The sequence below is a fragment of the Thermobia domestica genome, chromosome 14 (assembly GCF_964235325.1).
Source record: "Thermobia domestica chromosome 14, izTheDome1.hap1.1, whole genome shotgun sequence".
NCBI classification, from domain to species: Eukaryota; Metazoa; Arthropoda; class Insecta; order Zygentoma; family Lepismatidae; genus Thermobia; species Thermobia domestica.
In genome coordinates this window covers 91,326,584-91,344,672 of record NC_137467.1, presented here as the reverse complement: position 1 = coordinate 91,344,672, position 18,089 = coordinate 91,326,584, and the positions used below count along the sequence as shown (strand labels likewise).

Genomic DNA, 18,089 nt, shown 5'->3' with positions numbered 1-18,089 from the left:
AATCATCCTATTTATTTATTTCCTTGAAAAATCTTTCTCCAATTTCTTCATTTGCTACTTCCAATTTGTTTCCTTTTCGTGGTTTATCACTCTTTTGCATTTAATATGTTTCTAATATCTACAAAAGCTATTCATATACATCTGTGAACTCAAATATTGTTCAATAATTAATCGAATAATATTAATAAATGTGATTCCATACAAATATGATTAGGTGATAAACAAATGCTATAAGTTTTTTCCTGATTTTCGCAGAAATGATACAGTTTCCTCTCTAAATTACCCTTTTCTGTTTATCGACATATTTGAGATTGTTCCTTTTGCACTAAATTAGATATTTAGTAGGTTAGTAACCGGATACAACACTAGCCGATACCTTTCTCTATACAATTTTAAGATTATGTCCGTCTCCACTACATGCAAAGAAAAAAGAACTACAATAGTATCTTCCTGAAATCAACCATAGTATTTTAGGAGATATTTTTTTTTTTCTCTTTAAATCAATCGGACGTTTCAATGTTATTACTCAATACTGGATTTCAGGATACCAAATACACATGTAATTTTATAAGTTATATGCAGTTTTCTTTTTTGCATATATAACATTTCACCATATTAAATTAAATTTCGTTTTTTATTTCTTATCTTCTAGATTCTTCATTAAAAGTGAGAAATATTAAGACCATTTGTAAGGAAATATTAATATAATAAAATACTAACCTAAATGTATATAAAATGAAATTACTTTACTTTTCTTATGGGTATTATTTACAATTTTGTGTCCATAACTTCGGAATCATCCTCTGGACACACTAATTTAGAAATTTCTAACAAAATTACTGGGTGGAATTACAGTTCCTATTTTTTTATTTTTTTCATTTTTCCGTTAAAGTACACTATAATCTCAACCTCATCTTAAAAATCCACTACATATGAGCTCTCCTCGCTGGTCTGTAGGAGTTATCTATTAAAAGTATTAGCTATTGAAATAATATGTTTTAAAATTTAAGTTAAAATAAAGACAGGAATTAGATCACAAACAGCAAATGAACTAAATGTAATTTTAAATTAGTCTTCCATATAACATCAAATATCATTAATGCTATTTGCTATCAACATTTTCAAGTTTTATACACAAACAAAGAATTAAAATACATTTGAAGTTCGTTTTGTCACGATAATAAATACCAACCAATCAGGCACGTAGCCAGGATTTCGTAATGGAAGGGGGGTCCGTGTCTCGAAATATTATGGTTATCACACCAGGGGCTCGATAATTCTAAAATATTTTACTGTCAACATATATTAGTCCGTTTAGCCAGGATTTCGTAATAGGGGGAGGGGAGGGTGACATGAAATATTGTGGTTATCATACCAGGGGCTTGATCAATCTAAACTATTTTATTGGCAACATATATTGGTTTGTTAAGACAATAAAATGAGAATATGTAAGTAAGTATTTTAATAACAAACTATGAAGAAATCTCGAGTAAAATAATATAAAAAAAAGTATTGAAAAAGATTTTACCATATCTACGTTCCTTCTTCTGTTCATTCAAATATAACAGTTTTCCTTTCATTATGACCTCAACTATTATGAAAAGTACATATCCAATACTGTTTTGTAAAATATTTTACAATATCTTCGTTTTTTCTCTGTTGAATTAATTGTTAACAGAACTTTATTTTCACAGAACATTTTGTTTTTATTATTCCGTCAACTATTGTCTGTTCCAAATGACAAGTTGAAGAAGCAGTATAAAAACTATTTCTGAAATAACATGTTTGATACTGCAAAGAAGCGATGATGAAAAATTATTTTTATTTTTAGTTTTTTATTTTTAACGCTGACTTTTCTTTTTCTCGTTTCCTTTTGTTTAATCTTTTCCTACTTTTTTTATTTTTGCTTTCGAAGGGGGGAGTCCGGATCCCGCTTGGCTACGTGCCTGCGACCGACCGAGGCAATTTGAATTAAAAACAATTGCATAATGCTCAATTTCATTTTATTTTTCAAAGATCACATATTTCAAAAATTTACATTGCTAAGAAAATACACTTATACTGATTTTTTTCAAAGAAAGTGGTTCCATTAAAAAAAAGGGGGAATCTATATTTATATGACAGAAACTTTGGATTAAAATATCTATATTCTTTTACCTAAACTTAAAATATCCTTCCACAAGTGGATCAATTGCAATGAATAAAACTTTTTAGCATACGAAATAACAATAAACACGTATCGTTAATTAAAAGTAATTATATTTTTGATTGATAAGAATCGATCATCATACTATGACGTTTTTAAAATATTTCTATTAATTTTAGCCAACAAACTTCAGTAACAATCCGCTCGTTATACAGTGTAACTTAATTTTAGTCAAATATTCCATGGAGTATCACGAAACATTAAGTAAAGTGTGTACGAACATCATCATTAGTGTTAATCATTTAATGGCATTATTGCTTAATGAAATAACACTCGCAATAAGAATCACATTTCACAGCATTTTCATTCCATAAAGTACTGCAATAAATAAATTAATCTTGATTTTTAATTGGACAGACAATGAAAGTATGTGCGCGCCGTGGTTTCTTTGGCTGACACTCAACAATCACTATAGTCACTATCTCTAAAACAACACTTTTACCATGCTTTAGCGTTTTTATTATTTAAAAACAAATAGTAAGGTATTTTTGTTTGGATGAGGAGAAAAGTCTGTTTGATACATTATTTTAAGGTATCAATATAGCAAATTGTTTGTTATGACATTAATATTTTAACATGAACCTAATTTTAAACAACAAATAAATAACAGTTCGCATTCTGTTCACCTTGGTCTACTTATAATATTTAGCTATAAAATATATTTTGCCATAGACATGCTTTTGACTTTTATTATTCTACCTTGGTTAGGGGTATAAGACTTCGACAAGAAAATTGTTTGCTGACTTTCATGAACAAGCACATAGTCTATAAATCGCCACACTTATTAGAAATACCTATACTAATTTTCTACTAGTACCCACAATATCTTTTTTTTCTATTAGTAAAATCTGTGTATTTGAACTATCCAGCAACTATTGTAATAATTTTAATTTTAAATTACTACCAGACCTAGTGTCGCTTTGCTTAATTGCTTTCTAAACTAATACAAAAATTTATTTTAAAAAGTATAAACAATATACTATTTTGGTCATGTCAATTTTTGAAACTTAAATTAGAGAAATAATACATCACTAATATTTATTTATTTAAAATAAAAATTTTAGGAACGAACGTACTAGTTTCTATCCCGTTTCAACAAATATTTTGAATAATTGCCTTATTCTATTTATTTTCAATATTCGTATTTCTTTACTTATCAAATATTAAATTAATGAGAAATATTAAATTAATGACTATAACTATCCTATAAAATGCGTTTATTTTTTTTTTTACACCGCAGTGGTTATGCATTTGATATATCCTTAAGTTTGATGGAGGAAAAATCTCTCATATATACACTGTCACAAATATGGACATATCATTGGCAAAGCATTTTAAAAAATAAAATTAAATGTTATATGTTATTATATAGAAAGTTAACGAAATGAATTATATATTCTTAAGATAGATTAACGAAAACATAAACTGACACATAACATTTAGTACTGTCAGGATATAATGTCTGATTTCATGTGAGTTTGCCTTAAGTAAAAGCACTTCAATTCAACTCATGTTCGTTAGATTGAAAGTATAGTTAGTATCACAATATATCTCACTCGATCTTGCATCACACGTTTCTCTTTCGTCTCTTGTAAGAGAAAAACTTCCTTACTTTCGGCGTCATAAGTCTTATGAATGAACTGGGAAACATCTTTTTCTGCTCATTGGCGTATCTGTAATAATTAATAGGCTGAGCAATAACCTCTATCAAGGCTCCCAACAATTTCCTATCCTAGAAGAGAAGATAGAAATAAGACGGAAAATTAAAATACAATAATATCTGTCACACATTCGTAAAATATAATTAATTTCTATTCTTGGACAATTTAGAAATGGTATCAAACTTAAAAATCAGAAAATACAGGGTACGGCAGGATCTCTCCTATTAGACAAGCTAATAAATTCAAAACCAAAGAAGATACGCCAATTTCATTTTTATGTTAGAAAGCATACAGAATGATACTTTAACTCAACATCTTTTGAACAAAATCTTTTTCTTATCATAAACAGTGTCACACGGTGGTGTTATTCTAGTTCTTTAACAAATGGTTTTCTCTCTCTCTCTCTCTCTCTCTCTCTATATATATATATATATATATATACAAGGGTGGATCCAAGGAGGGGGCTATTGCCCCCCCCCTTGACGCTCCGGTATACACTGGGTAAAATGGGATTCAATCCTGCTTTACACAGGATAAAACGACAAACTATGGTTTAGCCCCTCCCTTGATCATATCCCTGGATCCGCCACTATATATATATATATATATATATATATATATATATATATATATATATAGAGAGAGAGAGAGAGAGAGAGAGAGAAAGAAAGAGAACGAGAAAGAGTAGATGGATAGATATAACTCTTAGGAAACAAACCATACAAGGTAGATAAAAGCAAATTTTTTACTGGATACCATAAGTGACAAGTAGCGACCTACACAACATCCTAATACAAAGTGATGTGACGAAATTAGATAACACTGTGAATATCTTGAAAACGAATTATCCAAGATAGATGGTTGTCCAAATGCATTGGAAAGACCTTAATCCAACAATGGATCTACAATTGTTGATAATGGTATTGTGTGTTTCAAATATAAATAACCCTCACCACTAGACTCATGTGATCCCACTTCTCATTCTTGATATCTGACCATTTGAGATTAATAACTAAACGCTTATATCTTGTTCTGAGAGATCAAATGTTTAACTCTGTAGCTGTAAGAATTTCTAAAAAGAAAGATAGTTAAACTAAAATTTACTGTTCCTGGGTATAACTGGGTAAAAATTTACTATTATGTCTAGGTATAACAAACGGGTCTGTGAACTCGAAATATTTTAACAACCGGTTCTACTGAACCGGCGCGAACCGGCTGAATAGCACCACTGGTGGACCAATGCAAAGCGGATGCAAAATGCGCGCTGCGTTGCTACCGGCAAATTGCCATCATTTTTATAAACTTCTCAATAACAAAGGCTCTCCCCAGCACACCATAGTGTACACTGAAAACGGCACGTACACCGCTATTATAAGAAACACCTCCCCACCCGAAGCTATATCCCCTCCGAAATCGGTGAATTTCTTCTGCCACATCCTGCATAGAGTAACTATTACTGCTATCGGACAAGAAATTAGGAAGCAGAGGAAGGCCCTGAAAGAAAATAGAAAGTTTTGTTTCGTATTTTGTTTCAGTATTATAGTCAATCGAAGAACAAACGGGTTCATAAATATTGGTTACACAAACCAAATTTTGTTTAATACAAAAATCGCTTATATATATATATGGCAATTATTTATTATTTTTCTCAGTATGAGTTTTCGAAAACGGAGAACAATAATAGTCATTCACTGAACACATTTACATTTTAATCATAAATTGTAACAAAGTTGGAAAAGGGACAAATAAACAAATTACAGAGAACGCACCTTTACCTAATAGTGGTTACCTTGGTAACGAGAATAGCTACGCTTAATTAAAATGCAAATTACATCAAAAGAGTTCAAGGATATTTGTCTCCAACAGTGAAAATAATTTCAATACAGTTATTCTCACCATCAAATCTCCTAGTACTTTTCTCGTTTATAATTCTACAATGTCGCTAATATTCGGCTTCTAGTTTTTAACGAACTTAAAAAGTTCGTTACTGGATTCTCTATGTCTGTGTGTCTGTCCGTCCGTCTGTCTGTTATTTGCTATTTTTTTCAATTTTGAACCCTCCATTCGATAGAGCGTCAAAAACTATCTGAGAAAGTAATTAAATTTTTCGCGTCACTCTTACCGTTCCCAAGATATTGCCAAAAAATGGCCGATTTTCAGACATTTAAGGAGCCATATCTTGGGAACCGTAAGTCATAGGAAAATCATATTGATGTTGATCAATACCTAAGAGATGGTAAATATTTTGGTACCAAATAGTAAATGGTGGCCACTGCCCAATTGGCCATTGGTTTGGCCAGTGGCGACCAATTAATATCGGTACCAAAATGTTTACTCTCCTCTTAGATATTGATTAATACTAATATCATCTCTCTATGACTTACCGTTCTCGTGATTTTGGCGAAAAAATGGCCGATTTCCAAATATTTAAGGAGCCATATCTCGGGAAATCAGTGGCCACTGTCCAACTGGTTTGTTCTGTAGTTTATCAAAGCAGAATTTTTCTTTAAATTATCAAACTTTCCTTCAATATTGATTTTTTTTTTTTAAAGTTTAATGTTCCACTGTTATCCCCCTTCAGGCTAACAGAGACGGATGAGTAATGAATGTGAATGATTGTGAAATTAATTTTTTTGTGCTCACCCACCAAAAATCAAACCCGATACCACGTCCACCAAAGGTGCACGAGGTAACAACTAGACCAATGGGGCGAGCTAGACTCTTCTTCAAGTCAGTCATGTACGACTAAATATAGTATATATAATGGCTCATAATCAAGTGTTCTCTTTGATACGTAGATTCTTTCAGATGTTTTGTAGTTGTCTTAGTTCAATACTATGTTGTTTACATTGAACACTTAATTTAATTTCATGGAAACTTAATGAGCAATTTCAATAATGTTGCTAATAAACTTTAATTTATTGTGAAACGAACTATACAAGTTCGTGCATCATGTTAAAAATATACATACGGTATATTCTCATTTCAAGTGATGCATCCTAATATGCACAATAAAAGAGCATGAATTAAACTAGTAAAATAAGAATCTGAGATACGCAAAAAAGAATTATCAATCAAATGTGTAGTTTACATAAATTGCAGGTATGAGATTCTACTCCAAGTATAAATTGGAGTATTTTCGAACGTAATTGTCCATCATCTGTTTATTTAAAAAATAAATCTTTCAGTTTTATGTCTCACGGTTATGGCGTATAGGCTAAAGGAGAAGCTGATGTTAAAAATGAATAAAAAGATGAAATGAAGAAAGTGGAAGGAAACAGGAGAACTCCGACTAAATCCATTTGGCGCGAGTTGCGATCGATCCAAGAACCCCAGAAGTGAACGCTCTACCATTGAATCACCGCGGCCCCAATATCTGCTTATTATTTTACTAGAGGAGATAATGAAAGAGTGTCATAACCAGAGCCAGATTTAAGATTGATGAGGCCCTAAGCTATTGAAGGTAATGGAGCCCTTTATATATTAGTCCAGGAAATCTAGAGCAATTATACCCTCAACCTGGGCAAAATTGCAACACAAGCTTTTTAAACAGTTTTCGATTCAGGAATTACTACTAAATAACATATTCAAAATCCGACAAAATCGGACCACGGGAACACCCCCAAAAACGGTTTCAAAATGGCGGACTATAGTTTTTCGAAAAAATCGTAGACCTTTACGTTGGCGGCTCTAGTAGCCCTCTTAATTGACACAGAGACATGAATGATACCTTGTTGGAACGCTCATAGACCACAAATTCCAACAAAGTGATTTTTTATCTATCATGCCTAACCCGTAGAAGAAGAAGAAAAGAAGAAAGTCGATTTTTTTATTTTTTATTGATATTTCTTGGACGCTGGCAACACTGTACGTCCTCATACGCCAGCAGAAAAATTCCCACGCGTAGACCAGACATTGGTAACAATAATATAAAAAATGAAGGATGTAGATTCAACATTAATGGAGATAGAAATTCGGAACCGCGGACCAAGGAGGGTCACTCTGTATATTTTTTACTGTGGTCTAACTTCTGTTTCTTAGATCTAGCATCCTCCCTAATTGTCACAGAGACATGAAGAATACGGCGTTTTAAAGCTTATGGAACTTCTTTGCCAACGACGTTGCCTGTGCCCAACCTGTAGAAAAAAAAGAAGAAGAAACCTTGAAAAAATTGGGAAAATCTACACTTTTACCTTTCTTGGGCTCTGGCAACCTTGATAATCGTTGGTACAGGGTGCACAAACGATACGTCGTTGGAAAGGGGGTTTTATAAGCTTTTCTACATATCATAGTCTTGCATGAACCTAGGCACTGCAGAACCATGCCTGATTCCCTTACACGTTTTTGTATCATCTGCAGAAGCTTAGATTCTGACGATAACCTCATCACACTTCAAGAAAAGGGAGCTGAAGGACTGAACAATGCCAGTAAGGCTCGCGGTAGTAACATTTTCGCCGCTGCAGGTATGGTGGTTCATGTCTCTTGTCGCAAACGTTACATTGATTAATATATATATATATATATATATATATATATATATATATATATATATATATATATATATATATATATATATATATATATATATATATATTGCGATTGCCCTAAAAAGAAAAATGTCATCGCCGATTCAAAAACGGGTTACTCGCTCGTCGGATGGGTCCTTCAACAGCAACAGTGACTGCCTGTTTTGCGGTACGCCTGTCTTATTTGATGACCGTCACGTGTTGAAATCAGAAAATGTGCTAGTGAAAACACAAGCATTACCACACAGCATTTTAAAGTGTTGCAATGAACGAAACAATACCTGGTCACAAACTGTCCGAGGTCGAATTGAGTACTTCTCATCTGATCTTCATGCAGGAGATTGTATCTATCACAGATCATGTAGTATCAACTTTCGAACAGGTAAAGCAATTCCTCAACAATACTGCACCGATAATCAGTCAGCGTCAAAAAAATTCCGGGCTGGCCGACCCACAAATGATGAGAGAATCCGAGCATTTCAGCGCATCTGTAGTTATTTGGAAGACCTCGATGATGAGCAACTAACTGTGGGAGAACTTGTTACAAAAATGGGCACATTTCTTGAAGGGACTGATCACATTGCATATGACAGATGGCACATAAAGTGTCAAGAAATGGAGTACGTCGGTGAAAAAATTATAATTTCTAGTGACAGTGGAAAAACTATTTCATTACAAAAACTGTCGAGAAACTGCCAATCACATTCTACGGGCATATCGTGATTTACCACGAGAGTATGATGAAGAAAAGGAAAAAAATATAATAATAGAAACCGTAGCTCGACTGATCAAAAGCGACATAAAATCCAAACTACAAACTGGAAGTGATACGTATCCTCACCCAGCGACTTGACCATTCAGGAATCCTTTCAGTACATTCCACCTAGCCTTAAACTATTCTGTGCCACACTTTTTGCAGAAAAGGACAATTAAACCAAAATAGGATCGATTGGCCAGTGTTTGATTCAAGCAGCCAGACCAAGAGCTATATTAGCTCCTCTGCAGTTAGGTTTTGGTGTGCATCTGCACCACCACTATCGATTGAAACACCTGATTGACACGCTACATCACCTGGGATTTTGCTCTTCATACGCGGAAGTGCAGCGGTTTGAACGCTGTGCTGCAAGTACATTTGGTAATCGTGTGGTCGAAATGTCAGCAGACCAGACTCTCCTCTTTGCAGCGGATAATGTAGACCATGATCTCCAAACGCTGAGTAGTTTAGGAACATTCCATGGTATGGGAATGTTGGCGGCCATTACTCCATCCACTACTACCAGTCTAATCATTCTTCGGAAGCCCGTCTCTGATGCTGATGTGAAGTCCCTTGCCAGTGTTTCCATTCATGCATACACTGAAGCCAGGGCTATTCTTGAAAAGGTCAACTGTGAAGTGGTAACAGCACCATCACCAAACGAAAGCTCCCTGGATATTTTGTGGAAACTTTCCTGGCACTTTCCGTCACGCACACCAAACTGGTCACGAATGATCCAGGCCATTCACGCAGATCCATCTCTTTATCATCCAGGGAAATTCACTGTTCTCTGCTTACCGATTATTCACCTCCATCCATCTGATATGTCATGCATCTATTCCACTTTAGTGTACCTGAATAATCTTGCGAGAAAATATAAAGTCACACCAATCATCACCTTAGACCAACCACTATTTCGGAAAGCTTCACGTATCCTGCATGACAGAGCACATAACGCCAGTATTAAGGACACGGTTGTCATGTTGGGCTTATTTCATACCCTGATGAACCTTCTAGGAGCAATTGGTTCCCTGATGGATGGTTCAGGCTTACGTGAAATATTGCATGAGATTTATGGAGAAAATTCGGTTGTACATATGTTAAGTGGAAAGTCCGTAGCAAGAGCGTTCCGTGCGCACATGATGGTTGACCTGGCATTAAGTGCATTGCTTGTGGAGAATGTTTTTCTGGAGACCGATAACGGAACACACAGAACTATCAACGATGCTTACTCCCTCTACCAGAGTCTGATGTCGGGTGAGATTACTGTAACTGAAGCTAGTTCTTCACCTCTTCTTCAAGAAGCCCGAGAAAAAATAGAAGAACGAAAGTCAGAACTTACTAACACATCAAAAACAAGTCAGTTGTGGCTTGCATACCAGCGCATGTTGACTACAGCGAGGAAACTTGTGGCAGCAGACCGAACAGGAAGCTGGGAGGATCACCTTGATACTATAGCAGAGTGCATTCCCATATTCGCTGCAGCAGGACACTTCAATTATTTGAAGTCGCCATGCTTGTACCTGCAAACAATGTTAACCCTGTCATCGGTTAATCCAACAGTTTACGAAAGCTTTCAAAATGGGTTCGGAGTTATTAGAAGAAGCAACCGTTATTGGGCTGGGTTGTCCTCTGATCTAGTCATAGAGCAGGTTCTGCTGAGATCGCTAAAATCCACTGGAGGTCTAACCCATGGGAATGGAATGTCGGAGATGCAACGATCTTTGTGGGTGCTCTCAATGCCAGCATGCTCCGAGTACAATCTGGCGATGCAAACTCTTACTCACACAGCATATGTCACTAGCGAACAACATAAAGAAGCCGAAACGTCAAGAATGTCACGTGATATCGGTGACACACGTCGCATTCTTGCACGACTGCAGCCCATCTCACCATTTGACGGAGACAAATCGTTGAGAAACATTGCCACTGACGTCACAGCGGATTCCTCGGTCAACGTCCATAATTTATTTTCAGTTGGGGAAGAGCTTGCGAAGAAACTATCTGGCAAAGACCTGTTCACTGTGAAGTGGAAACGTGCAGATAAAGTCAAAACTCTAGCATCCCCGAGTAGTGTTAAAATCAGCAGCGATATCTCCGTCGATTCGAGTCTTTTGTTTCAAAGACTGTTACTTGTCGCTAATGCAGGTAGCACATCTTTAGAGAAGACCTTAGCGCATGAATTATGTGCCTACCCACCAGCTTTATTTGAGTCACCCAGCATGATGCGTAAGGCAGACAAAGCCCCACTGGCCCATGCGATACTAGAGCTCAGCAAGCAGCACACCGCACAGTTTGAGGAAACGGAGCCAGACAATATTCTGTATGTCTTAGACGGAGGATCTCTGTTACATAGACTACCATGGTGTAAAGGCAGTTCCTACGACAATATCGCTGCATCATTTGCTGAGTATACGGTTCGTAAATATGGCACATAAACCATCATGTTTGATGGGTATGGAATTTGCTCACCATTGTTCATTGCAACTGTGCTACCGGGTGTGAAAGAACGTATTGTACTTGCAGAAAGCATGGCCTTCCATGTGCTATTGCTTGTGGTGTGTGCCAAGAAACTGAATGTTTTAACTGTTTAAATGAATATGGTGAGGACAGTGTTAGCGTAGGCGATGACGATGTAGATTTGTAATTTACCTCCCAAAGTTTTCTGTCTTCCCATTCTTTTGCTTTAGAATATTTTTGCTTTATTTGTATAGGTGTTATGTTTCTATAAAACAAATTGTCTTATACACTGTATTATGGTATGACCTTCTATTTGCTATTGCTTGTGGTGTGTGCCAGGAAACTGAATGTTTTAACTGTTTAAATGAATATGGTGAGGACAGTGCTAGCGTAGGCAATGACGATGTAGATGTGTAATTTGCCTCCCAAAGTCTTTCGTTATTCCCATTCTTTTGCTCAAGAATATTTTTGTTTTATATATAGTACTTATATTAAAGCGACCTTTGATTTAAAGAAAGAAACAAGATTTTTTTCATGCGTAGAACGACTATCAGGGTTACCAGAGTCCAAGAAAGGTAAAAGTGTAGACTTTCCCAATTTTTTCAAGGTTTCTTCTTCTTCTTTTTATACAGGTTGGGCACAGGGGGCACAAACGATACGTCGTTGGCAAGGGAGTTCCATAAGCTTTAAAACGCCGTATTCTTCATGTCTCTGTGACAATTAGGGAGGATGCTAGATTTAAGAAACAGAAGTTAGACCACAGTAAAAAATATACAGAGTGACCCTCCTTGGTCCGCGGTTCCGAATTTTTATCTCCCTTACTGTTGAACCTACGTCCTTCATTTTTTATATTATTGTTACCAATGTCTGGTCTACGCGTGGGAATTTTTCTGCCGGCGTATGAGGACGTACAGTGTTGCCAGCGTCCAAGAAATATCAATTTAAAAAAAAATCTATTTTCTTCTTTTCTTCTTCTTCTTCATCTACGGGTTGGGCATGATGAGTACAAAAATCACTTCGTTAGAATTTGTGGTCCATGAGCGTTCCAACGAGGTATCATTCACGTCTCTGTGTCAATTAAGAGGGCTACTAGAGCCGCCAACGTAAAGGTCTACGATTTTTTCGAAAAACCATAATCCGCCATTTTGAAAACCGGTTTTGGGGGTGTTCCCGTGGTCCGATTTTGTCGGATTTTGGATATTTTCATCAGGTGAAGTACTTAAACAAAATACATGTGTAAAACTAAAGGTTGCAATTTTGCCCAGGTCAAACCGTATTTTGACTCGACTATATCTAGCTGTGCAACCAGTCCATGTAGAACGTAGAGACCTTATAAACAGAAATGCGCAAACGAGTGATATTTTACGGAACAGGCTAAGAGAAGGGGGTCTCATTAGTTACATCATAAGAGCCTACATAACACAAATTACTGTTACATATGTAGTTTTATTTTATTTTATTTTATTTATTTTTAACCTTAAATATTGGAAATGTACTCCCAATTCTTTTTTCCTTCAATTTTTTGGGAGCCCTAGAAAGTGAGACCCTAAGCTAAGCTATAGCTTGTTTAGTTTATACATAAATCCGGTACTGGCCATAACAAAATGAAATAGTTCCACCTAGGGTATTAGAATTGTTTGAAAGTTGCCAAATTTACTAAGTTATTGTATGTCAAAGATATTATATTAACAGCTAGCACACAACAAGTTTACAAGACAACTTACATCTGATGAATGGCGAGTTAAAAAAATATATAAATACAGAAAGGAACAAATATAATGGTAATCAGCAGGAAAAACATAAAACACACAATCAAGTTAGATAATGAAGTCCTGGAACAGGTGAGAAATTTTAAATAGTTAGATGTGACAATAAACAGTCAAGGAAAAGAATATAAAAAAATAGGAAACTTACATCAAATGAAACAACAATTATTGGAAGAAAGAAATACTAACAAAGACAATATTGACGACATATAATACACTTTAGACAGCAACATTTAACGCAATAGCAATAAGAATTGAATTTTAACCAAAATATATCTTCAAGGCACACATGAAAACGAGATATCCACGAATAACAGTAGGGAAAACAAAGAATATGAAACCAAACTGTTCTAAGGAACCATTCTACTTATTTGTTATCGTGATTCCTAAAAATCGTTTGTACTTTTTAACAGGAGGAGAAACAAGAAAAGCATCCAGGAAAAATACAAAGGAACGGAATCATCGGTGTAGAACAGTGCGAAGAACGCTATCTTGGCTGCTAGTTACACGTAAAATAGTGGGGAGTATACTATGGAATGGTGGCCTCAATTTGTGCATTATTGTTTTCCCCACCTAGGGAAGGTTGCCAGTAAATGTTTTTGTTTTGGTGTCAATTTTGTATGTACTTCTTAATTACCGGTACTGTTTCCCCTTCTTGCTCAATCAACCCTTATCTATGTTAGGCTTTGGATTTCTTAAGAAAATAAAAAAGTTTTCAGAAACAAGTTTTCGTATTTCATTCTTGGCTGCAAATAAAATTTTTGAATCAACAATATTGTGTTGTACTTCTTTTAAATGTCTCGACAGGCAGAGATAATATTTTAAGGAAATATTTAAACATTTAGTCGCTACGGAAAGCAACAAAACAATTAATATGATCTGAGAATTTGTGTAGATTGGAAGACACAAGACCATCAAAGCAAGTGTGCGAGGCATTCTCAAGGTATAAAACCAAAAAGAAAACAAATAGGAGCATGCAAGGTAAGCGTGAAATAATATTTGAGAGGTGAGAAAGAAGTGGAATCAGGTAGAGATTGGCAGTAGGTAGAAAAGCCTTGAGTGCTCTGTGATGCTTCGATACCAGAAGACAGAAGAGCACGAGACTATGTAAAGTAAGATTTATTAAAATTTAAAATAGATAAACAAGAAAATTACAGGTTTTTAGGTGGAAAATAATCGGCAATAAGTACCGTATATAATACAATTTTAAAAATGAATATATCTTATTTAGGATTCAAATTATGTGCATACAACAAAAATATGTTATAATGTTACTTAATATAAAAAATATACATACATTCTATTATTTAAAAATAATATATTCTTGAAACAAATATACTTACTCGTAAAATTTCCAAATGATTTCTGGAAGCATAAAGTCTACTGTCGTGAACAATATCTTCAATTAAATTATGATATTCTTCTATAAATGGAAAGAAGAAAATAGTTACAGAATTTGTAAGAATTAAATATTGAGTATTGCGTGAAACTAACCGTGAAAGTAAAAATTACTAAAGTATGTGCCTAAAATATGTATTGATATTTATCAATTTAATGGAAACATCTGTAGTCAAGTCCGCCGCGAGTTACATGACATGAGCGAATTGAAGTTACATGACATATGGGTCCAGTTGCACGGGCGAAACCGTTAATAAGGGATCATAACGCTTTAGCACGACGCCAAAGGTGCTACGAACATGCAACATAGACCGCTGATGACTGAAATGTGAATTATAGTGAGATGAGACATGTTCACATTATAGTAGAACCTCTCTTATCCGCCCTCGGCTGGTCCGCCACTCCGGTTGATCTGAGCGTGTTCGAACCGGATTTGTCCTGACTCGTCAGTGAACCACGAGGCCCATTGTCGTTTACTACCGTCGCGGCATTGTTGTTTACTTGCTGTTACCGCATATCCGCTTTAGTGCTCCGTCATCTCTTGTATCTTTTCTTTCGATGTGCGTGTTTTCTGTACTGTACTGTGCAGTTTTTAGTGCTTACAGTTTGTTTATTTTTACTTTAGAGAACAATACAGTCACTTTTGAGTTCAGAGATTGTTTAATTTACTGTAAATCAGTATTTGTCTGCATATTCTGATAATCCGACCTTTTTCGCGTTCCGATCATAACTCCAGTCCCAAAGGTGACGGATTAAAGAGGTTCTAGTGTATGTCAAACTGCGGCCGTGTTTGTGTATGGCGGACGGCCCAAGAAGCGTGTGATCTGCAGTGTCTGTCCTCAACTGTGAAAAACGACGGCGGCTCTGTGATCCTATGGACCGCACTGGCCAGTGTTGATGCTTACCGGTCACGTTACTGTTATTGCTTATGTTGTCATTTTAGGGGACCATTTGCATTCTATAGTAGAGATGTTGTTTGCGAGCAATCATGCCATGTTTCTTAATGATAATGCGCCCATTCATACAGATGGAGCTGTTGTGCAATGGTTTGGGGAACATCGGAATAAAATGAAACACCTTCCCTGCCCCGCTTAATTCCTGGACATGAACATAATTGAACATCTCTGGTCCATTCTGGACACACAAATCTGGCGCAATTTCCGTCTCTATTCACTTTCATGGAACTAAGGCATGTATTGCACGTGTAATAGTCTACTATTCAACTTGATACCATTCACGACCTCAATGACTCCATTCCACGTCGCATCAGAACTGTTCTGAGGGCAAAAGGTGGTCCAATCCCATATTAATATGGTAAGTTGCACTTTTTTCAGGTGTTCCATTAATTTGATAAATATCTTAAGGTAATAATAATAATAATAATAATAATAATAATAATAATAATAATAATAATAATAATAATAATAATAATAATAATAATAATAATAATAATAATAAAGAATTTTATTATCGTTAAGCTATACATAGCAATAGATAACGTCAAAATATGATACAATATTGATAAGTTATATAAGTAAGATATATATTAAAGTAGCTAATAAAGAGAGAACATAGATCTATATAATGGTATACTCTTCGGACCTTCTTTCAACCGCTATGGGGAATCAAAAATTTCACAATGTGGCAACATCGTAAATTAACATGGAAGCATTAGTATTGCTCTAGAAATCCATCAAGCAGTTACATCGATTGTCACGCTAATAGATGGTGCTAGAGTCAACGTGTACCGACTTTAACTTCCTTGTGGAAAGATCGATGTAACTATTTGATGGATTGCTAGATCTATTCTATGGTTCTTTATCTGCGAGGTTATCACATAATGCAATTCGTGTCTCCAGACGAGGATCCAAAAAGTATATAATTATATATATTTTTCGCTTTATTATTTTGACTTGTATAATAGTGTAGTCCGTGGACGCCATTTTAGAACATCCGATATATATATATATATACAGTGAAACTTGTATAAAGCGGAAAGCGACGGGTCCAAGTTTTGTTTCCGTTTTGGACAGATTTCCGTTTTATACAAATCTGAAAATAAATAGCTACAAAAATAAGACAGATGGAAATGGTTTTATAGTTTACCTTTATATTTGCTCTGGAACTCCAAAATGCAGTCTTTCATACTCTGCACATACACACCCCCTCCCTCCCCACACACACAAGGCACGCAAAATATTCTGTAGTTTTGTAGTTTTCAGGACACACAACACTTAATATTCTCACAGCACTAAAACACTTCAAATGATGTGAAAACTTCAAATAGATACAAGAAAATCTACTGAAACTCAAGATGCAGTTTAAAAAGTTGCACAAACTATTTTTAGTTGCAGTTTACCAACATCATCCCCCCCCCCTATGCTTATTTACATTTTTTCCACATTTCTTTCAAGGTAAGTTGTTTTGTTCTTTGTGACAAGACTTTTTTGTAACACTTCCCTGGCAGAATACAATGGTTCTAGAAGGTCTGAATAGTTTGAGTCAGCCGCAAATTCAATGAGGCCTTCAACATAATGAAGAGCTTCTCTTAAAGAACCAATTTTAGGTTCTCTGATTTCTTCAACTTCGGTGACATCGTCGTCTATTTTCTTCTTCAGTTTCAGGTCCATGCAAGAGATCCGCAGCCGATTCAATCGTAGAATAAGTTGCTATATCTTGATCACTTGAAATGTAAGCTGTTCCATCATCCGGTTGTCCATTTTGTTGACACAAGAGTTTAACGGCTTCAGCAGTCTCCGTTATTTCTGGTAGGTCAGAACTTTCAGAAGAAGAATTTTCAGTAAACCCAGCTTTCATAAAACCTTTAGCTATGGTTTCCTTTCTAATTCTTTTAGCAGAAACAGCAATCCAATTTACAGCATTAAGTACAGACACCGATTTCACTAACTGGCTTGCAGAATTGCTTGATGACATGTTACTTGCTTGTAATCCCAGCACCAATCGCCTGTAATGACTTTTAAAGGTGAAAATTACACCTTGGTCCATAGGTTGTGACACACTTGTAGTATTCGCAGGAAACCAAGCTATAGTAACATTGGACAATTTTATATGAGGATGGCATGGGGCATTGTCCAAGAATAACAGAACATGACGATTTTCTTTCTTCATCTTCGCATTGAAAGAATTTAATCATTCTTCCATAATGGAACTTGTCATCCAAGCACTGTTGTTTCGCCACACAATTGGCAGACATTTAACATTTAAATTTTTAAAGCAACGAGGTTTTGCAGATTTCCCAATCACAAGAGGCTTTTCCATTTCTCCTGTCATGTTCGCGCATAAAAACACAGTGAGTCT

The 18,089-nt window shown here is 35.4% G+C and overlaps 1 protein-coding gene across 3 annotated transcripts in view; it reads right to left on the bottom strand.

The window, feature by feature from the left end:
• Window positions 1–738: 738 nt before the first annotated feature.
• Window positions 739–18,089, bottom strand: part of LOC145670263 (signal peptide, CUB and EGF-like domain-containing protein 3) — a 372,945-nt gene continuing 355,594 nt past the window's right edge. For all 3 annotated transcript variants that reach the window (XM_081738684.1, XM_081738683.1, XM_081738685.1), the window contains 2 exons: window positions 14,717–14,796; window positions 739–3,938 (listed from right to left, as the gene is read on the bottom strand). In XM_081738684.1, the coding sequence (XP_081594810.1) occupies window positions 3,774–3,938; window positions 14,717–14,796 (245 nt within the window). In that variant the 3' untranslated portion in view covers window positions 739–3,773. The remainder of the gene's footprint in view (window positions 3,939–14,716; window positions 14,797–18,089) is intronic.